Below are 27,850 nucleotides of genomic sequence, written 5' to 3'. Positions count from 1 at the left end.
TCTATAAAGTCTTTTTCTTTATTTCTACTGTACAAATCAGACTGGGCTTGAGTATGTGGCCTGAAGGTGGCGCTCTCTCTGTCTCTCTTTGTGTTGCCATGGATACATCTTACCTGCTGATTGACAGGTCCGTTTAGAGTCCAACAGACCAGAAAGCAGGGGATGCTTTAGGGGGCGGGGCTTACCTGCTGATTGACAGGTCCGTTTAGAGTCCACCAGACCAGAAAGCAGGGGATGCTTTAGGGGGCGGGGCTTACCTGCTGATTGACAGGTCCGTTTAGAGTCCAACAGACCAGAAAGCAGTGGATGCTTTAGGGGGCGGGGCTACCTTGAGTTGTTGGTGTTTTCCTCTTTTACCTTTCCACAGAAAAGTTCCAAGATGTGTTCTTTTTTGTGTTTTTGTGTTTGAATTTCATGTTTGGGTTTTTTTTTTTGTCCTAAACCGAACTGTGTAGATTTGTAGTTTTGTTTTGTCCGTCTTTCAAATTGTTTGAAGCTGCTGTTGAACCGTCCATAATAACAAACACTGTGAGTGAATTCAAGCAGTGATGCTACATGTTTAGTGCTTTTATTGTGAAGGGATAGAAGTCAATATGGAGGTGATAAGAGTATTTCCCCAAATTGAGAAATGTGTCTGTGTTGCTCTGCTCACATTAAATGTTTCATCTTCACAGATTCGTCTCCATCACACCGCTCTCTTACCAACCAACACCTTTCCCTCAAAGCAATGCATGATGGTCTATAATGCTGTGTTGTTTTTCAGTCTTTCATGTGAATCTGTAGTTTTACCAACCGTGACCAGACCAGGAGTCGGAGCAAACAGGCCTGGTTCACGCATCGTTTCACATCAGTTCCTTCTCAGTTTACCATTTACACCTCCTTTACACAATAATAAAATACATATACATGATCAGCAAAATAAGATATAAAAACAACATTACACAGTACAGTAATATACACACCACAAAATCAGTACTGTATACTATTAAATATAAGACCGTACAAGTTAAATATCAGGAAGAGTTAAAGGGTACAGCTTTGTTTCTCTTTTAGCCAACACTTAAAGGTACTATTGACAACATTGATTACATCCGGCCACTAGATGTCGCTCTATTATGGCAGGTCTCTGGATGACCTGGAAAGTGGCTTGGGGTTCATCTATGTAAACATTTAAACATTAATTTAAGAAAACAAAGATGAGTGAAGCTCTCAGAGTTACGTATCTTTAGTATTTGGTAGTGATGCCAACGGATGGCTTTTGATCAGGGAAAGTTAAAGTCATTTAACAAACGACTAAACGGTGGAGCAAGTATTGAACCTTGGGGTCATCGCATTGTGTTTAAAATAGATTACTTTTCTTCGTTAACTTTAACACACTGTTCTCGAGTTTGAAGATATGACATTTACATTTAGGGCATTTAGCAGACGCTTTTGTCCAAATGTACAATAAGTACATTTGTCAAAAGAAAGAAACCATAACATATCATTGCCGATAAAGTAAGAGCTAAAAATAGAAACAAGTATTAGATCCTCGTCTGAGTAAAGTAGTAGCTGTTCATCAAACATACCTTAAGAACAACCACCTTAAGTGCTATAGGTAAGAACATAGAAGTGATTTTTTTGGCGGGGGGGGGGGGGGGGGGGGGGGGGTTAGTGGGTCATGCTATGTAGAGTCTTGAGCCTTTTTCTGAAGATGGCAGTGACTCTGCTGTCCTGACATTGATCGGGAGTTCGTTCCACAACATCCAGCGTCTCCATGTCTGCAGATGACGCCTCACTGCTAATCCACTACCATCTTAGATCCTGTTGTAGAGGAACTTCTCAAGAATGATGTTATGTTCTGGACTTGCTTTGGCTGTTAAAGTCAACAAGTCCGGTCGGGTGGTGCCGTCCTAAAACAACGACTTGGCTGAATAAAAGAGCAGCAGGGAGGCTGAAGCCACCAGTCGACCTGAAAGGAGACCAACCTGCTACAGTTTTACTTCGTTCGCATTTTCGTTTCCTGTTGAAGATCTTCGTCTGAACCACGATGCTGACCGCGTCTCTGCTCGTCTTCGCTGCGGCTCTGACGATCGCCGCCGGCGCCACCACCACCGGTGAGTGTTAACGCAGGGCATCATGGGAATGCAAAGAGGGGAAAGTACACGTTCAAGTACACCGTATTTGTGCTTGAGTATCTCAGAGGTATGCATATATTTGACAGCTGTAATTACTGTGAAGATTTTTTTTTGTGATTGTTACAGTGACAAAAGTTCGACAGCGTATCATGGCCTCCTTCACCTCTGTACTATGCTAGCATAGATGCTGGTTGTAAGCATCATAAATTTGGAGTTTATGAACTCGCAAATTTGAAACCTTTCTTTCTACAGTGGCCCTGATACACCGTCGTACAAAAGCAGATGAAAGATTTGTGTACGTGGACATGAATTTTCCTTTTATTTTTTTCTTGTTGTTCAGCACGACTTTCAGACTTTAGGTTCAAACTTAAAAATGTCAGTTTTAGGCAACAAAAGGTGTTAGTTTTAGAAAACTAACAGATGGCTTTTTGTGTTCGCATCGACCTGTTTGTGGGACTCGGTTACCGAGTTACCGAGTGCCTTTCCAAACCTCCAGGTCTTCCAGAGCAGGAGGACATGCCGGAGCTGCTCCCTCCAAACGGTGAGTTCCTATCTGTTCCGATTTTTACAGAATGTCTGAATGGCTGAAACGTTGAACTCTAGTAAACGTTTTCTCTAAATGTTTTTCCAGTGGAGCACGTTGTTGTAAAGAGGACGTTGTGGAGGCGGTCGTGGAGGTTGACGTGGATGTGTGAAGTGGGTTGGACGGCTGTCAACAGCCGCTGCTTACTCTACGTTCCACTGCCACTGAGCTGGGCCAATGCCGAGGTGATGGGACGGTTCGCAATGTTGTTCATCTTCTGATTGGCTGCCTGTGCTCGACATGTGACGTCTCTCTCCATCCCCCTCCCAGAGAAACTGTCAGTCCCTCGGTGGAAACCTGGCATCGGTGCACAGCCTCTATGAGTACAGGCTGATCCAGGATCTGATCAAGAAGATAAGCCCTTCAAACCCGAGAACGTGGCTCGGAGGCTCTGATGGACAAGAGGTGCGTCTCACAGAACGATAAGTAATCTCGCTGAAAACGGCATCCAATCAGTGCCAACCAGAGAACCCCCCCCCCCCCCCCCCCACACACACACACACACAGTCTATTATTTAATGTTGTATTCTAATCTTCTAGGAGGGGTTGTGGTTCTGGAGTGACGCTTCAGGTTTTAAATTCCACAACTGGCATCACGGAGAGCCTAATAATCTTAACGATGAAGACTGTCTGGAGATGAACTTTGGAGGTAAAAAAAATGATATCTATATATACTGTAAATATATATATATATATATATTCATTCAATACATTATGGTCCATTTAGAGTCCACCAGACTGGAAAGCAGGGGATGCTTTAGGGGGCGGGGCTTACCTGCTGATTGACAGGTCGCTACCATGCTACCAATGCTAGTTAGCTACATAGATGACTTTAACACTTAGCTGTAAAGTTATACCTTGAATTATAGAAGCTTACTTTGTTAGCAGCTTCTCACCAGAATCCACATGGATCCAGATGGATCCAGATCCAGTAAGGGTGCTGCTCTGCCCCTAAACATCTCCCTCTGTGTTTCACAGGTCAGAAGATGTTAAACGACCAGCCCTGCAAAGACAAAAGACCATCTGTCTGCGCCGTCAATCCCAATCATCTGACTGGATGAAGGAGAAACGTGCAGCAGCTGATCATCTGATCGTTGTGTCTTATTGATCCATAATTCTTTCTTCTTTTCTTCCTTCAGAGTTTATCTCGTCTTACATATAATTAAAGGTTTAAGCATGAAAAACAAAGTCTGAGGAATCTTTCTTTACATGTTATTATCTCAGTATTATTTATATATTATTGTATTATTATCAGGGGATAGGTTAATTGATGACTCTAAATGTCCCGTAGGTTTGAATGTGAGCATGAATGGTTGTCTGTCTCCACATGTTGGCCCTGTGATAGACTGGCGACCCTGAATGCAGGATGGGTGGTAGACAATGGATGGTTGGATGTATTATTATCAGTTCATAACTTTCAATAACGCTCGATGCGCTACGTCCCGTCACTCTACGCACGACATGTCGGCGGTTTGATCGGAGCCCCCCCCTTGTCTGCTCACTCAAACACAGTTAATAATTTGGTTAATTTTAATTTGAACTCCTTTCCTTTATATAATTTAAATGTAATGTAATAACTATACTAATTTTGACATAGTATATTTTTACTTTAACTGTATCAATAAAATTATTAATCATTTGTTTAGAATAGTGTATTATTAAAAATGATAATGTACGGTAAAATTATTCATTATTTAATGTATTAGTAATAATCTCTATAATTGTAATGTATTCTTAATGTTATTATTAATTGTAATGTCTTTGTCACATATTACAAATTTGAATGTATTAGTAACACATTTGGATTTAGCATTTTATTTTAGCGAATACATGAATTTAAAAATAATTGAATCGGCCAAATAGATCGGGGACTTCGTTGCTATTTTTGCTCGATATTTCTACCCCTACGATATTTTTCCAAACTTGTTTCATAATGAATTTGTGTGAGAAACGTGTTGGGAACCCGTTTTAATGTAACACGTTAGACGTCCAAGATGGCGACAGCCAAAGGCTTCGAAACCGCAGTCCAGAAGCCGAAGGGCGGCATCGCCATGACGACATTGATTTCCGATTCGCCGGTCTGGTCTTAAATCATCGTCGTCATTTCTCAATAATTGGAAAATGTGGCTTGAAATGAGAGAAGATGACAGAAGAAGATTTGGACCGAATGTTTGCGGATGATGTGATATTTATTTTTTTAACAATCTTCTCCTTCACTTGTGTCTTTAGTTTTCTTTTGAACAATGTTGTTAATACAAGCAAAGCTGTGTGCAGTTTATTGTCAAAACACTACAGGACTTGTGGGTAATGGAGTTCATATTTGCTTACATTGAACCAAATCAATAGATGTCTGTAAACGTTAATTAACTTTATTGGCTTTAAAGATGAAACTATAACATACAATTATATAAGAGTGAGTTAACGTTACGTTAAACAGCATTTTTAATGATTTTGCATTTAAAATAGACAGAAATAGAAACAAGAATTATAATCTTGCAGATCTAATGTTTTTTTTATTATTATTTGTGATGTAAATCGTGTAGAAACATGGAGTAAAATATTAAAAACATTAAGTTCATATAATAGCAAAGCATTTCAGGTAGAGCGTAAAAGTTAAAGATGAGCATTCAGTTAATTATGATTAGATTTCAGGTTATAACTGATTAAATGGTATCTTTATAAAACATTAATAACGTTTATTTTATTAGTTTATTAGTTTATTATTTTTATACGTTCATGAAGCTGTAGTGAATCTGGACCACAAATCTTTTATTAACAACTTACTAGTAAACATTTATATCTGCAAAGGTTTTTTTCAAACCTGGCAACCACAAAAGTTAATTATATTGATATTTTAATTACAATCTATAAAGTCTTTTTCTTTATTTCTACTGTACAAATCAGACTGGGCTTGTGTATGTGGCCTGAAGGTGGCGATCTCTCTGTCTCTCTTTGTGTTGCCATGGATACATCTTACCTGCTGATTGACAGGTCCGTTTAGAGTCCAACAGACCAGAAAGCAGGGGATGCTTTAGGGGGCGGGGCTTACCTGCTGATTGACAGGTCCGTTTAGAGTCCACCAGACCAGAAAGCAGGGGATGCTTTAGGGGGCGGGGCTTACCTGCTGATTGACAGGTCCGTTTAGAGTCCACCAGACCAGAAAGCAGGGGATACTTTAGGGGGCGGGGCTTACCTGCTGATTGACAGGTCCGTTTAGAGTCCACCAGACCAGAAAGCAGGGGATGCTTTTCGGGCGGGGCTACCTTGCGTTGTTGGTGTTCTCCTCTTTTACCTTTCCACAGAAAAGTTCCAAAATCGGTTCTTTTGTTGCGTTTTTGTGTTTGAATTTCATGTTTGTTTGTTTTTTTAACCGAACTGTGTAGATTTGTAGTTTTGTTTTGTTCGTCTTTCAAACTGTTTGAAGCTGCTGTTGGACCGTCCATAATAACAAACACTGTGAGTGAATTCAAGCAGTGATGCTACATGTTTAGAGCTTTTATTGTGAAGGGATAGAAGTCAATATGGAGGTGATAAGAGTATTTCCCCAAATTGATAAATGTGTCCGTGTTGCTCTGCTCACATTAAATGTTTCATCTTCATAGATTCATCTCTCTTACCGACCGTCACTTTTCCCTCAGAGCAATGCATGATGGTCTATAATGCTGTTGTTTTTCAGTCTTTCATGTGACTCTGTAGTTTTACCAACCGTGACAGACTTAATATTTAACTTTGGGCGTCTATAACTTTACTGGTGACATGTGATTCATCTTTAATTTCATAGTTATGGATGTGTTGCCAGACCAGGAGTCTGGTTCACGGTTCAGTCTGTTTTCTCACCAACGCATCATTTCACATCAGTTCATTCTCACAGTTTACCAGTTACACCTCCTTTACACAGTAATAAAATACATGTACATAATCAGCATAATAAGATATAAAAACTACATTACACAGTACATTAATATACACACCACAAAATCAGTACTGTATATTACAATCCAATCCAATCCAACTTTATTTGTTAAGCACTTTTACACAACAAAAGTTGACCAAAGTGCTGTACAGAAGAAAAGCCCAAAATAACATAAAAATACAAAAAATAAATTAAAAGACATAAAACATGAGTAAAAGTAATAAAAATAATAAAAGCCACACAATAAAAAGCAATGAAAATAAGAAATTTAAAACAAGGAGACAAAGTCGACATCTTACTGGATGCCAAAGGCCAAGAAGAAGAGATGGGTTTTAAGAAGAGATTTAAAAAAGACAGAGAAGAGGCCTGTTTAATGTGCTGAGGCAGAATATTCCACAATTAAGGAGCCGACACAGCAAAGGCACGGTCCCCTCTGAGCTTCCGCTTAGTTTAAGGCACACTCAGGAGCAGCTGATCCACTGACCTGAGAGACTGGGCGGGTGTATGAGGGTGTAGAAGCTCAGAGTCTTCAACAGCTTTTATTGTTATTTTCATATATGTACACATACAGGAAAATGAGATACCGTTTTCTCAAGGTCCACAGTGTCGCTGACACACAGACATTCAACAACAAATAATAAACAAATAACAGATAACAGATGACATGTAACAACACAACAATCTAACTATAAGTATAAAAACAGTATAAATATATAAAGTGTAAATAAAGTAAACAGTGTTGGTACACTAGTGCAAAAAGTGCAGAATAAATAGAATTAAAAATGTAAACCGGGACTGATAAGACCCACAATGCGGAGTGCTTTGCAGGTGAGGCAGGTGTTGTAGATGTCCTGCAGTGACGGAAGTGAGGCACCAATGATCCTCTCAGCAGTGTTCACGATGCGCTGCAGGGACTTGCGGTTGGCTGCAGTGCAGCTTCCAAAGCACACCGTGATGCAGCTGCTGAGGATGCTCTCAAAGGCCCCTTGGTAGAAGGTGAGCGTGATGGGTGTGGGGGCTTTAAACTTCTTCAGTTTACGGATGAAGTAGAGGCGCTGCTGGGCTTTCTTGATTACAGCCGTGGTGTTGCTCCTCCAGGAGAGGTCCTCAGCGATGTGTACCCCCAAAAAGAGAGGTAGGGCGGGGCAAGACCATTCAGGGATTTAAAAGCAAATAAAAGAATTTAAAATGGATCCTAAAAGGAATAAGCAGCCAGTGGAGTGAGGCTAAAATGGGGGAAATGTGTTCGTGTTTACATGTGCCAGTTAAAAGACGTGCAGCTGCATTTTGTACCATCTGGAGACGGGCAATGGAGGACCCACTAACCCCCACATACAGTGCATTACAGTAGTCCAGCCGAGTGGTAACAAAGGCGTGGATTACTGTTTCGAAGTGCTGCCTTGATAGAATTGGCTTTAGTTTAGCCAACTGCCTCAAATGGAAAAAGCTAGATTTGACAACAGCCTTGATCTGACTGTTGAGCTTAAGCTCAGGGTCCACTTTCACCCCTAGGTCTGTGATGCTGTGTTTGACATACTGGGCCAAGGAACCCAGATCTACAGGGGGAGGGGGGGGGGGTCCCATTGGTGCCACCAAAAACCATCACTTCCGTCTTTTTGTCATTGAAATTTAAAAAGTTCATAGCCATCAAGGCCTTCATATCCTAGAGACACTTAAATAGCAGCCTGACATCGTAGCCATCTTTCTTTTTAAGAGAACTTCCACCACCAGAACAGAGAAGAGTCTGGACTTTGCTGAGTGACATTTGTTTGATTTCAGTGATGGTGGTACCAGCCGGCCAGCTGAAGTAGAGGAGCGAAGTGCTCGCTTCGGGGCATGATGTTTGACCAGTGTTTGAAGGTAGACAGGTGCCGTTCCATTGATGGCCTTGAAGGCCAGTGCCATTGTCTTGAATTGGACCTAAACCAATCCACTGCTTCTTTTGAAAAGTTAAAAGTAAACCGCTTAGATCAGAGAGCCTTCCTGTCAGACAGCCACTGACCACGACGCCTAACACCTGTAGCGATACGACGCCTTATTAACCCACACAACGTCACCTGTTATTGTTTAATATCTTCTTTCAGCGTCTCCATGTCTGCAGATGACGCCTCACTGCTAATCCACTACCATCTTAGATCCTGCTGTAGAGGAACTTCTCAAGAATTGTTGTCTGGACTTGCATTGGCTGTTAAAGTCAACAAGTCCGGCCGGGCAGCGCCGTCCTAAAACAACGACTTGGCTGAATAAAAGAGCAGCAGGGAGGCTGAAGCCACCAGTCGACCCTGAAAGGAGACCAACCTGCTACAGTTCTGCTTCGTTTACATTTTCGTTTCCTGTTGAAGATCTTCGTCTGAACCACAATGCTGACCACATCTCTGCTCATCTTCGCTGCGGCTCTGACCATCGCCGCCGGCGCCACCACCACCCGTGAGTGTTAACGCAGGGCATCATGGGCGTATTTGTGCTTGAGTATCTCAGGTGAATATTAGATAAACAGCTGTAATTACTGTGAAGGTTTTTTTTGTTATTGTTACAGTGACAAAAGTTCAACAGCGTATCACGTCCACTGTAGGGAAAAAACACGGAGGGGAGAGAGGGGGCAGTATTTCGAGGAAAAAAAGTGGCAAATTAATTTCTCGGAAAATTGACCCCCTCCCACACCTCTGTGTTTTTTTGGCATATATTCACGTTTACATACAGGTGTATACAATGAATATAGCCGATATGGACAAGTTTGGTTCACGCCGGATGTTTGCCGTTGCTATGACAACAAGTGAAAGCTACCGCTAGCATCTCAGCCCAACCGGCCCGATCAATAAACACCCAGAAGATGACAACATGTCCTCATATGAATAAAAGCAACAATAAGCATCAACATCATCACCCGAAGGACCTTAACGAGGCGTCACACGTTGAGATGATTCATTACAAACATAAACGTACATTCATGGGACGTTCGCTAGCAGAGATGCTGGTTGTAAGCATCGTAAATTTGGTTTATGTACTCACAAATTTGCAACCTTTCTTTCTTCAGTGGCCCTGATACACCGTCATACAAAAGCAGATGAAAGATTTGCATACGTAGACAGGAATTTTCCTTTTATTTTTTTCTTGTCGATCAGCACGACTTTCAGACTTTAGGTTCGAACTTAGACCTGGGCCTCCGGCAGGGCTGCCCTTTGTCACCGGTTCTGTTCAGCATTTTTATGGACAGAATTTCTAGGAGTAGAGCCACTGCTCCTCCACATGGAGAGGAGCCTGCTGAGGTGGCTCGGGCATCTGTATCGGATGCCCCCTGGACGCTACCCTCGGGAGGTGTTCCAGGCATTCCCCACCGGGAGGAGACCCCGAGGAAGACCCAGGACATGCTGGAGTGACTACGTTGCCCGGCTGGCCTGGGACCGCCTTGGGATCCTCCCGGAGGAGCTGGAGGAAGTCTGGGTGTCCCTGCTCAGACAGCTGCCCCTGCAACCCAGCCAGGTTGAACTGGAAGAAAATGGATGGATGGAAGGTTCGAACTTAACAACGTCGGTTTATGGCAACAAAAGGTGTTAGTTTTAGTTTTCCCACTGTTCGTGGGACTCAGTTGGCGAGTTACCGTGTTAGTGAGTTACCGAGTGCCTTTCCAAACCTCCAGGTCGTCGGAAGCACAAGACGGAGCCGACCACTCTAAACGGTGAGTTGCTATCTGTTCCGATTTTTACAGAATGTCTTTTGTTGCAGCTGCAACGTTGAACTCTGAAATGTTTTCTCTAAATATCTTTCCAGTGGAGCACGCCGTCAAAAATAGTGCCAACGGCCGCTGCTTCCTCTACGTTTCCAAGGAGCTGAGCTGGGCCGATGCCGAGGTGATCGGGACAGTTCCCAGTGTTGTTCATCTTCTGATTGGCTGCGTGTGCTCGACATGTGACGTCTCTCTCCCCCCCCCTCCCAGAGAAACTGTCAGTCCCGCGGTGGAAACCTGGCATCAGTGCACAGCCTCCACGAGTACAAGCTGATCCAGGATCTGATCAAGAAGATAAACGGTTCAGATACGAGAGCATGGCTTGGAGGCTCCAAAGGAGAAGAGGTGCGTCGCACAGAACGGATAAGTAACCTCGTTGTAACCCCCCCACCGCTACAGTTTATGGATTAATGTTGTATTCTAATCTTCTAGGAGGGGTCCTGGTTCTGGAGCGACGGTTCATGTTTTAAATTCCACTACTGGAGTACAGGAGAGCCTAATAATACTAATAATGAAGACTGTCTGGAGATGAACTATGGAGGTAAGGATATATATATATATATATATATATATATATATATATATATATATATATATATATATACACATATATTGTTATTTAATTCTCTATTTTTGGATGTCGCCTCCTGAACAACGAAACTACAGTTGGCTTCTGATGTACAAACAAATTTGTTTCAAACAAGTCTGCAGAAGTCAGGTGCGCACTGAACCAGGAGACGACCTCCAGATCTGAACTGCCTTAAACATGCATTTTCTCTGCTGGCCACCAGGAGGCAACTCCTCTCTGGTTGTATACAAGTCTATGAGAAAATGGTCCTACTTCTCTCTGCTGGCCACCAGGGGGCGACTCCTCTCTGGTTGTATAGAAGTCTATGAGAAAATGGTCCTACTTCTCTCTGCTGGCCACCAGGGGGCGACTCCTCTCTGGTTGTATAGAAGTCTATGAGAAAATGGTCCTACTTCTCTCTTGATGTATTATCTCAGTAAACATTGTAAACATGAGTTTATGGTCTCAATCTCTACTTTCAAGTCTTCTTCAATCCAGCATGATGTTCATTTAGTACATTATGGTCCATTTAGAGTCCACCAGACCAGAAAGCAGGGGATGCTTTAGGGGCGGGGCTTACCTGCTGATTGACAGGTCGTTACCATACTACCAATGCTAGTTAGCTACTAAGAAGACTTTAACACTTAAGCTGTAAAGTGATACCTTGAATTATAGAAGCTAACTTTGTTTGCAGCTTCACACCAGAATCCACATGGATCCAGATCCAGATGGATCCAGATCCAGTAAGGGTGCTGCTCTACCCCTAAAAATCTCCCTCTGTGTTTCACAGGTCAGAAGAAGTTTAACGTCCAGTCCTGCAAAGACAAAATGCCATCCGTCTGCACCATCAATCCCTGTGATCTGACTGGATGAAGGAGAAACGTGCAGCATCTGATCATCTGATCATCTGATCGTTGTGTCTTATTGATCCATAATTCTTTCTTCTTTTCTTCCTTCAGAGTTTATCTCGTCTTACACATAATTAAAGGTTTAAGCATGAAAAACAAAGTCTGAGGAGTCTTTCATTACATGTTATTATCTGATTATATTTCATATATAATGGTATTATTATCAGATCAGTACATAACTTTCGATAACGCTTGATAGTCTACGTCCCGTCACTCTGCGTACGACGTGTCGACGGTTTGATCGGAACCCCCCCCCTGCTCACTCAAACACCTTTTTTTTAAAATAATTTGGTTAATTTGAATTTGAACTCCTCTCTTTTAAATAATTTAAATGTATTAGTAATAACTGTTATAATTTTGACATAGCATATTTTTACTTTAACTATATCAATACTGGTTTGACCAGTGTTTGAAGGTAGATGGATGCCGTTCCATTGATGGCCTTGAAGGCCAGTGCCATCGTCTTGAATTGGACCCAAACCAATCAACTGCTTCTTTTGAAAAGTTAAAAGTAAACCGCTTAGATCAGAGAGCCTTCCAGTCAGACAGCCACTGACCATGACGCCTAACACCTGTAGCGATACGATGCCTTATTAACCCACACAAGGTCACCTGTTATTGTTTAATATCTTCGTTTCAGCGTCTCCATGTCTGCAGATGACGCCTCTTTGCTAATCCACTACCATCTTAGATCCTGTTGTAGAGGAACTTCTCAAGAATGATGTTATGTTCTGGACTTGCTTTGGCTGTTAAAGTCAACAAGTCCAGCCAGGCGGTGCCGTCCTAAAACAACGACTTGGCTGAATAAAAGAGCAGCAGGGAGGCTGAAGCCACCAGTCGACCCTGAAAGGAGACCAACCTGCTACAGTTCTGCTACGTTCACATTTTCGTTTCCTGTTGAAGATCTTCGTCCGAACCACGATGCTGACCGCGTCTCTGCTCGTCTCTGCTCGTCTTTGCTGCGGCTCTGACCGCCACCGCCGTCGATGAGTGTTAACGCAGGGCATCATGGGAACACAAAGAGGGGAAAGTACACGATCCGTATTTGTGCTCGAGTATCTCAGGTGAATATTATATATAGATATATTTGACAGCTGTAATTACTGTGAAGATATTTTTTTGTGATTATTACAGTGACAAAACTTAGACAGAGTATCACGGCCACTGTAGGGAAAAAACACAGAGGGGAGACATGGGGCAATATTCAGAGGAAAAAAGTGGCAAATTTGCGAGTATTTTGGCAAATTTATTTCTCGTAAAATTGACCCCCTCCCACACCTCTATTTTTTTTGGCATATATTCACGTTTACATACAGGTGTATACAATGAATATCGGCGATATGAACAAGTTTGGTTCCAGCTAACGCCGGATGTTTGTCGTTGCTATGACAACAAGTGCAAGCTACCGCTAGCATCTCAGCCCAACCGGCCCGATCAATAAACACCCATAAGATGAAAACATGTCCTCATATGAATCAAATCAACAATCAGCATCAACATCATCACCTTAAGGACCTTAACGAGGCGTCACACGTTGGGATGATTCATTACAAACATAAACGTACGTTCATGGGACGTTAAGTCTATGGTTTAATGTTGTATTCTAATTTTCTAGGAGGGGTCCTGGTTTTGGAGTGATGGTTCATGTTTTAACTCCTACTACTGGAGTCCAGGCGAGCCTAATAATTATCGCGAAGAAGACTGTCTGGAGATGACCTTTCAAGGTAAATATATATATATATTAGGGGTGTAACGGTTCTGAACCGAAACGGAAAACCTCGGTTCAGAGGACTTCGGTTCAGAAACTCATTCTATCTTCCCGAACCTCGGTTCATCCCCGCCCCGACCGCACACGTGTCAGGTCACTCAGGTTAGCTTCATTTCTGCAAGATGGCTAATAAACCTGAGCTAGCGGATCCCCCGTGTTTACACAACTTCTTATTCGTTGGTGTTTAATAGCAGTCGGCGTATACCCAGCTGTGTCCGTGACCGCGACCAACGAAGAAGAAAATGTGTAAACACGGTGCCGTCTCCGCTAGCAGCGTAGCTTTAGCAGTAGAAGCTATCAGGCAAGTGTTCTTTTTAAATAAACTCCTGATGTACTTACAAACTTTAAAATGCCTCGTTTTGTGAGTACAGACCCTATGTGTACTACTGCAGAAGTCTGGTAACATTCCATGCATTATTAGTGGGGACATTTACGACATATACTGTAAGTACCATAGCGCTATTACGAAGCCGTTCGGCTGATCGCTCATCTTGACCAATGTTGACCATCGCTAAAAATGCTTCCGAGGGGGTGTTTGGCTGGAGGTCTTGGTGGAAACTACCTAGGGTCCATTTCACTCCGGACCGACACTTTAAGAGAAGTGCTTTTTATTTATTTTTGTTATACCTCAGGCTGGTGTTTTCAATTTTTACTTTATTTAGACAATGTAGACTGGTCTTAAGACAAATGTTTATTTTTTGTATTCCTTAAGAGATTAATAGAAGTGTTTAAAAAAAAAAAAGTTTTTGTTGTGGACATGTTTAAAGAGAAGTGTTATACTTGTTAATATAACTAATGTTCATGTTCTTGATATATCCTTTAATAAAATCCAGACATTTTTTCTGGAAGTTTTCCAAAAGGTTTTTCAGTATGTTTTTAAAAACCGAGGTTTGAACCGAACCGTGAGTCAAAAACCGAAGTCGAACCGAATCGTGGTTTTAGTGAACCGTTACACCCCTAATATATATATTTTGTATATTTGTTTCAAACAAATCTGCAGAAGTCAGGTGGTGCACTGAACCAGGAGACGATCTCCAGATCTGACCTGCCTTTAACTGTCATTCTCTCTGCTGGCCACCAGGGGGCGACTCCTCTCTGGTTGTATAGAAGTCTATGAGAAAATGCTCCTACTTCTCCCTGCTGGCCACAAGGGGGCGACTCCTCTCTGGTTGTATAGAAGTCTATGAGAAAATGGTCCTACTTCTCTCTTGATGTATTATCTCAGTAAACATTGTAAACATGAGTTTATGGTCTCAATCTCTAGTTTCAAGTCTTCTTCAATCCAGCATGATGTTCATTTAGTACATTATGGTCCATTTAGAGTCCATCAGACCAGAAAGAAGGGGATGCTTTAGGGGGCGGGGCTTACCTGCTGATTGACAGGTCCATTTAGAGTCCAACAGACCAGAAAGCAGGGGATGCTTTAGGGGGCGGGGCTTACCTTCTGATTGACAGGTCCATTTAGAGTCCAACAGACCAGAAAGCAGGGGAAGCTTTAGGGGGCGGGGCTACCTTGCGTTGTTGGTGTTTTCCTCTTTTACCTTTACACAGAAAAGTTCCAAAATGTGTACTTGTGTTGCGTTTTTGTGTTTGAATTTCATGTTTTGGTTTTTTTTTGTCCTAAACTGAACCGAGTGTTCCCTGAACTGAACTGTGTAGATTTGTAGTTTTGTTTTGTTCGTCTTTCAATCTGTTTGAAGCTGCTGGACCGTCCATATTAACAAACACTGTGAGTGAATTTAAGTTTCCCCAGGTCAGCAGGGATGCTACATGTTTAGAGCTTTTATGGTGAAGGGATAGAAGTCAATGTGGAGGTGATAAGAGTAATTCCCCAAATTGATAAATGTGTGTCCGTGTTGCTCTGCTCACATTAAATGTTTCATCTTCACAGATTTGTCTCCATCACGCCGCTCTCTTACCGACCGTGACTTTTCCCTCAGAGCAATGCATGATGGACAGATCTACTGTTGCTTCCAGCTTTCCTACAGTGCAGACGCTTTTCCTCTTCGCTCTCACCCCTGCCTGCGATTTTCTGCTATTTTTTGCTATCTGCTTCTCCTCAATAAGAAACAAAGAGCAACAGCTCCTGGATATTTACAAAACCAGTGGGATTATATTTTCTTTGAGATAAAACTGGCATTTTTCAATATTTTTATGACTTCCTCAACGCTACGCAAGGAGGGCTACCAATCAAGATAAGCCTGAGCCTGCTAAAGGTAATTAGCAGAAAATGCCTCTCTTCTCTACGGAAGATTACCATAAACTCCTACAGAAGATTTTACTATTGGAAACAATAATTAATCGGTTAGAAGTAAATGTAGAAGTGAATGGACTTTGTGGGAACAACACCACTCTAGCACTGACTCAAACAGTGGACAGGAGCGTGCTAGAACCCAGCTAAGTAGCAATAATGAAGCTATGAAGAAACTGGAGGATCCTGTACAGGGTAATAAATCTACCAGCGATAATCCTCCCTGGAAAACACTTGGTGCGAAGCCAAAGAGAAGACCATCTCCCTGTGACATGGGAGAACGGATATCTGGCAGGACCCAGCGCCCCGATATCTGTGATCTGACCGGCTGGCCTGCGTTACCATCTCCATCCAGGCACAGCGTCTCCTCAACCCCACTGCCTCGTAGGACACAGCAGTGGACAGCTGGGGAGAGGAGAGCTACCAAGAAACCTCCCCAGCAAACAACTGTTCAACTAAAGAACAGGTTTGCTCCACTGCTGCAGGACCATGGATCCCCCTCTGATTGCCTGGATAACCCCCAACCACCACGCAGCAGGGTAAGACCTGCTAACTTAAAGCCACAGAGAAAGCTAACAACAGGGCCTGAAAATCTGATTGTGGGTGACTTTTCTGTAAAAGATATGAAAAGCAGTAATAACATCAAAGTACTCTGCTTTCCGAAGGATACGGTGTCTGATTTGGAAAAGAGAATCCTGGAAATTGTGGCTGCACACCCAACTGTGAAAAATATCATTCTGCACATTGGATTTAATGACATTTAAAAACAACAATCAAGAGAGTTGAGAGAGGACTTCAACAAACTCTTTGAAACAGTCAGCTCTGTGAATGCTGAGGTTTTCATCAGTGGCCCTCTGCCCCCGACCGGAAGAGGAGCGGAGACATTCAGTAGACGGTTCAACAAATGGCTCTCAACTGCATCTCTTGCTCGCCCAATGCATTTTATTGACAATTTCCGCTTTTTCTGGGACCGCAGGCATCTTCTTAAGACAAACGGACTTTGCCTAAATAAGCTAGGAGCAAAGCTATTCATTACCAACATGTCTTACTGCCTGCGTCATCCATCTATCGCCAAGGACAAGAGACGAGAGGTACCAACAAAGAGGGAAGACGAAACACAGATTATCAGAAACGTCGAAGAGGGACTGAATGTGGATCCCTTCCCCACCCCCCCAAATCCCAATCCAGGTCTTCGTCATTCTCCCTCCCTCCAATAAACCTTTCTCTCCCCTCCTCCCCCTTGGAGTTCCAAGAGCTACCCCCACCTACCCCCCGCCCTTCTCAGATTATCAACAACGTCGAAGGAGGACTGCATGTGGATAACCTCCCCCACCCCCCCCCAAATCCCAATCCAGGTCTTCGTCATTCTCCCTCCCTCCAATAAACCTTTCTCTCCCCTCCTCCCCCTTGGAATTCCAGGAGCTACCCCCACCTACCCCCCGCCTTACTCAGACCCCCTCTCCCAAGGCTGCAACTAAGTCACCAAAACCCAGGACCCCCTGTTCCAAGACTGCAACTATGTCACTAAAACCCAAGACCCCCTCTTCCAAGGCTGCAACTAAGTCACTAAAACCCAAGGCCCCTCTTCCAAGACTGCAACTGAGTCACCAAAACCCAGGACCCCCTCTTCCAAGAATGCAACTAAGTCACCAAAACCCAGGACCCCCTCTTCCAAGACTGCAACTAAGTCACCAAAACCCAGGACCCCCTCTTCGATTGCTGCAACTCAGTCACCAAAACCCAGGACCCCCTCTTCCAAGACTGCAACTAAGTCACCAAAACCTAGGCGATCTCCCCCTCAGCGTCAACATCCACCTCCAGCAGTTCATCCCAGCTGTGACACTGTGACCACCCTCTCCCCACCCTGATAGCAGCCCTGAATATTACTGAGACAGAAAAGGGTTCAGCAGTAGACCGCATTATCAGCTGGACCCAAGGTCGCCTACATCAAAACATGGCACCTTCTGCATTCCTGTTGTGACTACTAAGAGAGTAAACATTGGGAAACTTGAACACACAGCTAACCTAAACAATCTCATTCCTGTTCTCTCAAAATCAAAGTCAACCTCAAAGCCTGTCAATAACACCATCAGGATGGGTCTGCTAAATGTTAGGTCTCTTAATACCAAATAATTTTTAGTCAATGATTTTATTACCACTTCTAAACTTGATTTTATGTTTTTAACTGAAACATGGCTAGAACAAAATAACAGTGCAAGCATTCTGATCGAGACAGCACCCCCCAACTATAATTTTATTGATGTTTGTAGATCTGGGAAAAGAGGTGGAGGGGTTGCTGCTTTATTTAAAAATACATTTCAGGGGAAACAGATGTCACTTGGTGTTTTTCCATCATTCGAATATCTTTGTGCTGTGTTGAAATGCTCTCCCAGAGTTCTCCTGTTAATTATTTACAGGCCACCTAAATATTCATCACATTTTTTTGATGATTTTACTGAATTATTTTCTAGCATCTCCACTGATTTCGACTGCCTAGTTATAACCGGTGACTTTAATTTTCATATTGATGATTTGAATGACAAGGGTGCAAAAGAACTTTTTAATATTCTAGACACATTTGACCTTTCTCAACATGTGAAAGAGGCTACTCATTGTAAGGGACACACCCTGGACCTGATTATCACAAAAGGTCTCCATGTTTCTGATGTTTTTGTGACTGATCCTTCATTGTCTGATCACTTCTGTGTTTTCTTTAATATTTCTTTCATTCCTGACACACAAACCGAATCAAATAAGGTCAAAAAGCGGTACATCAATGAACATGCCAATGTACTCTTTAAAAATGCCATCTCCTCGTTACCACCTCTAAACCCATGTCATGCTGATGATCTTGTAAACATCTTTAATTCCTAAATTCTGAATGTCATAGATGTCATTGCACCTGCTACGGTTAAAAAAGTTTCTGGTAAGCAAAAGGCACCCTGGAGAAAAACTGCTGTTGTGACAGCCCAGAGAAGAGAGTGCAGGAAGGCTGAACGAATCTGGCGGAGAACTAAACTTCATATTCACCATGACATCTATAAAGAGAGCCTCCGGGCCTACAATTTAGTCTTAAAAAGTGCGAGAGAAACATACTTCTCCAATATCATAAACAACAACAGTAATAAGGCGAAAACCCTATTTGCAACTGTTGACAGAGTGACCAACCCCCAACACAAATACCAGCTAAACTCCATTCCACGCAGAAATGCAATGAGTTTGCATTCTTTTATACTAATAAAATTGAAGGCATCAGACGCGCCATCAATATCTCAAACAAAAAAGTTGGATCACCACCCCTTTCAGGCAAAAGTAACACAGCAATGATGGCAAGCTTTAATGCCATAGACTCTAAAACTCTAGTGGAAACGGTGACAAATCTAAAATCATCCACCTGCTGCCTTGATGCTTTACCTACCAACTTTTTTAAGAATGTTTTTGACTGCCTATCAATAGACGTATTGCAAATAGTTAATAACTCCATTCAATCAGGCAATTTCCCAAAGGCCTTCAAAACTGCAGTCATTAAACCTCTTCTAAAAAAGCGGAGCCTAGATACCTCTATTATCAACAACTACAGACCAATTTCAAATCTACCCTTCATAAGTAAAATAATTGAGAAAGTTATCCTCCAACAACTAAATCACTTCCTGGCTTCAACTTGCTGCCACAACAACTTCCAGTCAGGATTTCGACCTTTTCATAGCACCGAGACGGCCCTTATTAAAGTTGTAAATGACATCCGTCTTAACACAGACTCTGGCAAAACTTCAATATTAATGCTATTAGACCTCAGTGCTGCATTTGACACTGTCGACCACTCAATACTGTTGGACAGGTTGGAAAACTGGGTGGGGCTCTCAGGCACAGTCTTAAGCTGGTTCAAGTCATATCTACAAGATAGGAACTATTTTGTTTCCATTGGCGACTTTGTATCAGAACCTACCAATGTAACGTGTGGAGTCCCCCAAGGTTCAATCTTGGGGCTGACTTTATTCAACATCGACATGCTCCCACTAGGACAAATCATGCAAAATAATAACATTGACCACCATTGCTATGCCGATGACACCCAAATCTATGTAGCACTATCACCAAACGACTATCGCCCCATAGATCTTCTGTGCCAGTGCATTGAGCAAGTCAAAGACTGGATGTGCCAAAACTTCCTACAACTAAATGAGGACAAAACTGAGATAATTGTTTTTGGTGCTAAAAAAGAAAGGTTTAAAGTAATTCAACACCTTCACTCTCTGTCCCTGAAAACCTCAAACAAAGCCAGAAATCTTGGGGTTATTATGGATTCTGATTTACATTTCGACAGTCACGTTAAATCAGTAACAAAATCAGCCTACTATCACCTCAAAAATGTAGCAAGACTTAGAGGGCTCATGTCAGCTCAAGACTTAGAAAAACTTGTACATGCCTTTATTACTAGTAGGCTAGACTACTGTAATAGTCTCCTTGCAGGTCTTCTGAAAAAAACAGCTTGTTCAGAACGCTGCTGCTAGAGTTCTTACAAAGACCAAAAAATGTGAGCACATTACACCAATTCTTAAATCCTTACATTGGCTCCCTGTATGTCAGAGGATTGATTTCAAAATCCTCCTGCTCACATATCAATCACTACATGGTCTAGGGCCGAAGTATATCACTGATATGCTCCCACTACATAAGCCTTCTAGACCACTAAGATCTTCTGAGACCAATCTGTTAGTGATTCCCAGAGTAAACAACAATCACGGGAGAGCATCATTTAGTCACTATGCAACAAATGGCTGGAATAAACTTCCTGAAGATGTAAGACTTGCCCCAACTCTGACCACTTTTAAAACTAGACTGAAAAGATTTTGCCTTTATTTTCTTTTAATTCTTCTATTTTTTTTTTCACTTTGTTGTATGATGTGAAGCACTTTGTCTGCCTTGTGTATGAAATGTGCTATACAAATAAAGTTACCTTGCCTTGCCTGGCCTATAATGCTGTTGTTTTTCAGTCTTTCATGTGAATGTGTAGTTTTACCAACCGTGACAGACTTAATATTTAACTTTGGGCGTCTATAACTTTACTGGTGACATGTGATGCATCTTTAATTTCATAGTTATGGATGTGTTGCCAGACCAGGAGTCTGGTTCACGGTTCAGTCTGTTTTCTCACCAACGCATCGTTTCACATCAGTTCATTCTCACAGTTTACCAGTTACACCTCCTTTACACAGTATTAAATACATATACATAATCAGCATAATAAGATATAAAAACTACATTACACAGTACACTAATATACACACCACAAAATCAGTACTGTATATTATTAAAGATACAAGTTAAATATCAGGAAGAGTTAAAGGGTACAGCTGTTTCTCTTTTAGCCAACACTTAAAGGTACTATTGACAACATTGATTACATCCGGCCACTAGATGTCGCTCTATTATGGCAGGTGTCTGGATGCATCTGGAAAGAGGCTCGGGGCTCAACTATGTAGACATTTGAACATTAATTTAAGAAAACAAAGATGAGTGAAGCTCTCAAAGTTACGTATCTTTTTAGTATTTGGTAGTGATGCCAACGGACGGCTTTTGATCGGGTAAAGTTAAAGTCATTTATAAAACGACTAAACGGTGGAGCAAGTATTGAACCTTGGGGTATTCACATTGTGTTTAAAATAGATTACTTTTCTTCGTTAACTTCAACACACTGTTCTCCAGTTTGAAGATATGACATTTACATTTAGGGCATTTAGCAGACGCTTTTGTCCAAAGCGACTTACAATAAGTACATTTGTCAAAAGAAAGAAACCACAACATATCATTGCCTATAAAGTAAGAGCTAAAAAATAGAACGACTGTTGGATCCTCGTCTGAGTAAAGTAGTAGCTGTTCAGGAAACATATCTTAAGAGCAACAGTGCTATGATCAAAGTGCTATAGGTAAGAACATAGAAGCGCTATTTTTTTTTTTTGGGGGGGGGGGGGGGGGGGGGTGTTAGTGAGTCATGCTATGCAGAGTCGAGGTGAAGTCTTAACAGGTTGAGCCTTGAGCCTTTTTCTGAAGATGGCAGTGACTCTGCTGTCCTGACATTGGTCTGGAGTTCGTTCCACCACTGAGGACCAGAACAGAGAAGAGTCTGGACTTTGCTGAGTGACATTTGTTTGATTTCAGCGATGGTGGTACCAGCCGGCCAGCTGAAGTAGAGGAGCGAAGTGCTCGCTTCGGGGCATGAGGTTTGACCAGTGTTTGAAGGTAGATTGGTTCCATTGATGGCCTTGGAGGCCAGTGCCATCGTCTTGAATTGGACCCAAACCAATCAACTGCTTCTTTTGAAAAGTTAAAAGTAAACCGCTTAGATCAGAGAGCCTTCCAGTCAGACAGCCACTGACCATGACGCCTAACACCTGTAGCGATACGACGCCTTATTAACCCACACAACGTCCCTGTTATTGTTTAATATCTTCATTTCAGCGTCTCCATGTCTGCAGATGACGCCTCACTGCTAATCCACTACCATCTTAGATCCTGTTGTAGAGGAACTTCTCAAGAATTGTTGTTCTGGACTTGCTTTGGCTGTTAAAGTCAACAATTCAGGCCGGGTGGTGCCGTCCTAAAACAACGACTTGGCTGAATAAAAGAGCAGCAGGGAGGCTGAAGCCACCAGTCGACCCTGAAAGGAGAACAACCTGCTACAGTTTTACTTCGTTCGCATTTTCGTTTCCTGTTGAAGATCTTCGTCCGAACCACGATGCTGACTGCGTCTCTGCTCGTCTTCGCTGCGGCTCTGACCATCGCCACTGGCGCCACCACCACCCGTGAGTATTAACGCAGGGCATCATGGGAACGCAAAGAGGGGAAAGTACACGTGCAAGTACACCATATTTGTGCTCAAGTATCTCAGGTGAATATTAGATAAACAGCTGTAATTACTGTTAAGTTTTTTTTTTGTGATTGTTACCGTGACAAAAGTTCGACAGCGTATCACGGCCACTGTAGGGAAAAAACACGGAGGGCAGAGAGGGGGCAATATTCCGAGGACACTCCCTCCCTCACCTCTGCGTTTTATTTGGCATATATTCACGTTTAGCTCAGGAGGGTGGTTTAGCTCAGGAGGTAGAGCGGGTTGGCTGACATCCGCGACATTGCCGGTTCGATCCTTGGCTCCTCCAAGCTGAGTGCCTGGCGTCCCTGAGCAAGACACCTCATCCTAATTGCCCCTGATGAGCTGGCTGTCGCCCTGCGTGGTTGACTCTGCCGTAAGTGTATGAATGTGTGTGTGAATGGGTGAATGTCAGTCATTCCTGTAAAGCGCTTTGGAGAAAAGCTCTACATAAATGAGGCCATTTACATACAGGTGTATACAATGAATATCGGCGATATGAACAAGTTTGGTTCACACCGGATGTTTGCCGTTGCTATGACAACAAGTGAAAGCTACCACTAGCATCTCAGCCCAACCGGCCCAATCAATAAACACCCATAAGATGACAACATGGCCTGAATAAAAGCAACAATCAGCATCAACATCATCACCCGAAGGACCTTAACAAGGCGTCACACGTTGAGATGATTCATTACAAACATAAACGTACGTTCATGGGACGTTAGCTAGCAGAGATGCTGGTTGTAAGCATCATAAATTTGGTTTATGAACTCACAAATTTGCAACCTTTCTTTCTTCAGTGGCCCTGATACACCGTTGTACAAAAGCAGATGAAAGATTTGCGTACGTGGACATGAATTTTCCTTTTATTTCTTTCTTGTCGATCAGCATGACTTTCAGACTTTAGGTTCGAACTTAGACCTGTTCCAGGTGCATGTTGGCCTCCGGCAGGGCTGTCCTTTGTCACGGGTTCTGTTCAGCATTTTTATGGACAGAATTTCTAGGCGCAGCCATGGGCCGGAGGGGATCTGGTTCGGGAGCCACTGGATTTCATCCCTGCTTTTTGCGGACGATGTGGTCTTGTTGGACCTCCAGCATGTCTGGAGGTCCTGGTGTTAGAGATAGGGTGAGGAGCTCTGTCACGCGGGAGGAGCACGGAGTAGAGCCACTGCTCCTCCACATCGAGAGGAGCCAGCTGAGGTGGCTCGGGCATCTGTATCGGATGCCCCCTGGACACCTCCCTCGGGAGGTATTCCAGGCATTCCCCACCGGGAGGAGACCCCGAGGAAGACCCAGGACATGCTGGAGTGACGTTGCATGGCTGGCCTGGGACCGCCTTGGGATCCTCCCGGAGGAGCTGGAGGAAGTCTGGGTGTCCCTGCTCAGACAGCTGCCCCTGCAACCCGGCCAGGTTGTAGCGGAAGAAAATGGATGGATGGAAGGTTCAAACTTAACAACGTCGGTTTGAGGCAACAAAAGGTGTAGAAACACCAACAGATGTTTTTTGTGTTTGCATCGAACCGTTCGTGGGACTCAGTTGGCGAGTTACCATGTTAGTGAATTACCAAGTGCCTTTCCAAACCTCCAGGTCGTCCGAAGCTGGAGGACAAGACGGAGCCGACTACTCTAAACGGTGAGTTGCTATCTGTTCCGATTTTTACAGAATGTCTTTTGTTGCAGCTGCAACGTTGAACTCTGAAACGTTTTCTCTAAATATCTTTCCAGTGGAGCACGCCGTCAAAAATAGTTCATGTAAAGTGGGTTGGACAAGTGCCAATGGCCGTTGCTTCCTCTACGTTTCCACAAAGCTGAGCTGGGTCGATGCCGAGGTGATTGGGACAGTTCGCAGTGTTGTTCATCTTCTGATTTGCTGCCTGAACTCGACACGTGACGTCTCTCTCCATCCCCCCCGCAGAGAAACTGTCAGACCCTTGGTGGAAACCTGGCATCGGTGCACAGCCTCCCTGAGTACAGGCTGATCCAGAATCTGATCAAGAATATAACCGATTCAGATACGAGAGCGTGGCTTGGAGGCTCCGATGGACAACAGGTGCGTCGCACAGAACGGATAAGTAACCTCGTTGAAAACGGCATCCAATCAGAGCCAGCTTGAACCCCCCCCCCTACAGTCTATGGTTTAATGTTGTATTCTAATCTTCTAGCATGGGTCCTGGTTCTGGAGTGACGGTTCATGCTTTAACTTCCACTACTGGAGTCCAGGAGAGCCTAATAATAAGATTTGTCTGGAGATGAACTATGGAGGTAAGTATAGTTCATCTCTTTATATATATGAACTATGGAGGTAAGTATATATAATATATTACCTCCATAGTTCATATCTATATATATATATATATATATATATATATATATATATATATATATATATATATATATATATTAGGGGTGTGACGATACACTTATCTCACGAGATGAGACAAGACACGATATTGGGTCCACGAAAACGAGACGAGACGAGATTTTAAGAAAACTACAATGACAAAATATATGACTGGACCAACAGACTTTAATTTAACAGAGTTGCACATGCATTTTGAAATATTTTATTATAACTCTTTACATGCATCATGTAAGCATGATCTTTTAATAAACTTCTTCTTTCACAAATTTAAACTATAACTAAAATGTATAAAAGTTCAAATAAAACAAAGAAATTAAAATATTTCTTTTTCCCAGGTGTAAATATGTGCAAAACCAAATCAAAGTTCTACTTTGTCAATACAGAGTGCAAATAGTGCAAACGGAGCCTGACCAAGTATGTCATGAACAACATGCTGCAACTACAGCATCTTCAGCATCTCTGACATCGCAGCTGTCCAGTGGTGATGCTGCTATGGCAGCTTGCTGCTCAAGGTAACGAGCCAGCATATCCAACGTGCCCGTCATTAACTTGTGTGATGGTAATTGTAGCCGTTTCTGTTTCTGCTTGGACATTTTCATCGCGGTAGCCGCTGAACTACGATGAAAGAAAGCAGTCACGTCTCACCCGCCCGAGTAAACGAGCGACGCGGGGAACACCGAGGCAAGCTTGGGTTGCAAGATTTATAGTGTGTGCAAAACAGATGTGCTACTTCAATCCCGCATCGCGCACGGCCACGTCCATATTACGTGCAATGTCGGTAACAATAAGCGATGCCGTGGTTGGGTTTTTTAAGCTCCCAGTCAGTAACAGCTGTCTGTAAAACCTCAGCTATGTATAGCTCACAAATCTCGCGAGACGGATTTTTAACACGACGAGAAATATCGTCGGCTTTGATCTCTAATCAGTCACACCCCTAATATATATATATATATATATATATATATATATATATATATATATATATATATATATATATATATATATATACATAAATTGTTATTTATTTCTCTAGTTTCAGCGTCATGAGTTTATGGTCTCAATCTCTAGTTTCAAGTCTTTTTCAATCCAGCATGATGTTCATTTAGTACATTATGGTCCATTTAGAGTCCACCAGACCAGAAAGCAGGGGATGCTTTAGGGGGCGGGGCTTACCTGCACATTGACAGGTCGTTACCATACTACCAATGCTAGTTAGCTACTAAGATGACTTAAACACTTAGCTGTAAAGTTAAACCTTGAATTATAGAAGCTAACTTTGTTTGCAGCTTCACACCAGAATCCACATGGATCCAGATCCAGATGGATCCAGATCCAGTAAGGGTGCTGCTCTACCCCTAAACATCTCCCTCTGTGTTTCACAGATGAGAAGAAGTTTAACGACCACATTTGCAGTGTCAAAATGCCGTCCGTCTGCGCCATCAATCCCTGTGATCTGACTGGATGAAGGAGAAACGTGCAGCATCTGATCATCTGATTGTTGTGTCTTATTGATCCATAATTCTTTCTTCTTTTCTTCCTTCAGAGTTTATCTCATCTTACACATAAATAAAGGTTTAAGCATGAAAAACAAAGTCTGAGGAATCTTTCTTTACACGTTGTTATTATCAGAGTATTATTTATATATAATGGTATTATTATCAGATCAGTACATAACTTTCAATAACGTTCGATACGCTACGTCCCGTCGCTCTACGTTCCTGAAAGGAAAACACATTTTTATTAATAATTTGGTTAATTTGAATTTGAACTCCTCTCTTTTAAATAATTTAAATTAATTAATAATAACTGTAATCATTTTGACGTAGCATATTTTTACTTTACTGTATCAATAAGATTATTGATCATTTGTTTAGAATAGTGTATTATTAAAAATGATAATGTATTCGTACAAATTATCATTATTTAATGTATGAGTAATAATCTAGATAATTGTAATGTATTTTTAATATTATTAATTGTAATGTCTTTGTCACATATTACAAATTCTAATGTATTAGTAACACATTCGGATTTAACATTTTATTTTAACAAATACATGAATTTCAAAATAATTGAATCGGCCAAATAGATCGGGAGCTCGTTGCTATTTTTGTACGATGTTTATGTCCCGATATTTATAACTTGTTTCGTAATGAATTTGTGAGAAACGTGTTGGGAACCCGTTTAAATGTAACACGTTAGAATTGTTAAATGGATTGAAAGCACTTTGTGTCAAAAAAGTGTTTCTTATCTTTACGTCCCGTTTCCGTCCACGTACGGAGTTGCAGCATCGTCCTTTTGTTTGGTGGTGAGGGGGGCGTGGCCCTGCCCCCTTTACTGGTTGCAAATGTCCAAGATGGCGACGGCCAAACTCTTCAAAACCGCAGTCCAGGAGCCGACGGGCGGCGTCGCCATGACGACGTTGATTTCCGATACGCCGGTCTGGTCTTAAATCATCGTCGTCTTTCTCTCTCACTGCAACAAATCTGCATCAACACACACATTTTCCCTCCAACACACTCCAACCCTTTGTGTGTGTGTGTGTGTGTGTGTGGTGTGTGTGTGTGTGAGGCCTCCCCCCATGTGTTGGTTTAAGTTGACAGAGTTTGGAATGTTGATTGTGTGCAGGCATGTGTGTAAAGGCCAGTGTGTGTGTGTGTCTGAGTCTGTGTGTGTGTGTGTGTGTATCTGAGAGTGTGTGTGTGTGTGTGTGTGTATGTTGCTGGCCCTTTAATCAGTTGTGATTGAAAGGACAGTGTGTGTGTGTGTGTGTGTGTGTGTGTGT

General features: G+C 42.5%; 3 protein-coding genes and 1 long non-coding RNA gene across 5 annotated transcripts in view; all 4 read left to right on the top strand.

Annotated features, from left to right (window-relative positions):
• Window positions 1–11,913, top strand: part of LOC311008658 (galactose-specific lectin nattectin-like) — a 34,130-nt gene extending 22,217 nt beyond the window's left edge. Inside the window, exons 1-6 of one of the 2 annotated variants that reach the window (XM_084002456.1) lie at window positions 8,901–9,040; window positions 10,251–10,289; window positions 10,382–10,461; window positions 10,548–10,682; window positions 10,770–10,878; window positions 11,696–11,913. In XM_084002456.1, the coding sequence (XP_083858582.1) occupies window positions 8,974–9,040; window positions 10,251–10,289; window positions 10,382–10,461; window positions 10,548–10,682; window positions 10,770–10,878; window positions 11,696–11,778 (513 nt within the window). In that variant the 5' untranslated portion in view covers window positions 8,901–8,973 and the 3' untranslated portion in view covers window positions 11,779–11,913. Of the gene's footprint in view, window positions 1–8,900; window positions 9,041–10,250; window positions 10,290–10,381; window positions 10,462–10,547; window positions 10,683–10,769; window positions 10,879–11,695 lie in introns of those variants that run through there. The other variant, XM_084002454.1, reaches the window with a different exon arrangement.
• On the top strand, window positions 1,954–3,888 carry LOC311008665 (galactose-specific lectin nattectin-like). Its single transcript, XM_084002473.1, has 6 exons — window positions 1,954–2,096; window positions 2,614–2,658; window positions 2,749–2,885; window positions 2,971–3,105; window positions 3,241–3,349; window positions 3,679–3,888. Exons 1-6 carry the CDS (start codon window positions 2,030–2,032, stop codon window positions 3,759–3,761), a joined length of 576 nt encoding a protein of 191 aa, XP_083858599.1. The 5' UTR covers window positions 1,954–2,029; the 3' UTR covers window positions 3,762–3,888.
• A 769-nt stretch (window positions 11,914–12,682) lies between the features above and the next one.
• Window positions 12,683–20,804, top strand: LOC311008678. The gene is made up of 3 exons (XR_014596544.1): window positions 12,683–12,877; window positions 13,429–13,537; window positions 15,473–20,804. It is a non-coding gene; the product is annotated as an uncharacterized lncRNA (long non-coding RNA).
• Window positions 20,805–22,496: 1,692 nt separating this feature from the next.
• Window positions 22,497–26,657, top strand: LOC311008669 (ladderlectin-like). The gene is made up of 6 exons (XM_084002479.1): window positions 22,497–22,635; window positions 24,292–24,336; window positions 24,429–24,532; window positions 24,619–24,753; window positions 24,866–24,965; window positions 26,448–26,657. Exons 1-6 carry the CDS (start codon window positions 22,569–22,571, stop codon window positions 26,528–26,530), a joined length of 534 nt encoding a protein of 177 aa, XP_083858605.1. The 5' UTR covers window positions 22,497–22,568; the 3' UTR covers window positions 26,531–26,657.
• The last annotated feature ends 1,193 nt before the right edge of the window (window positions 26,658–27,850 follow it).

This window comes from Eutrigla gurnardus (assembly GCF_963514095.1).
Source record: "Eutrigla gurnardus genome assembly, chromosome: 23".
In the NCBI taxonomy this organism is placed as follows: Eukaryota; Metazoa; Chordata; class Actinopteri; order Perciformes; family Triglidae; genus Eutrigla; species Eutrigla gurnardus.
The sequence above is the reverse complement of the archived record's forward strand: the minus strand, read 5'-3'. Positions and strand labels throughout refer to the sequence as shown.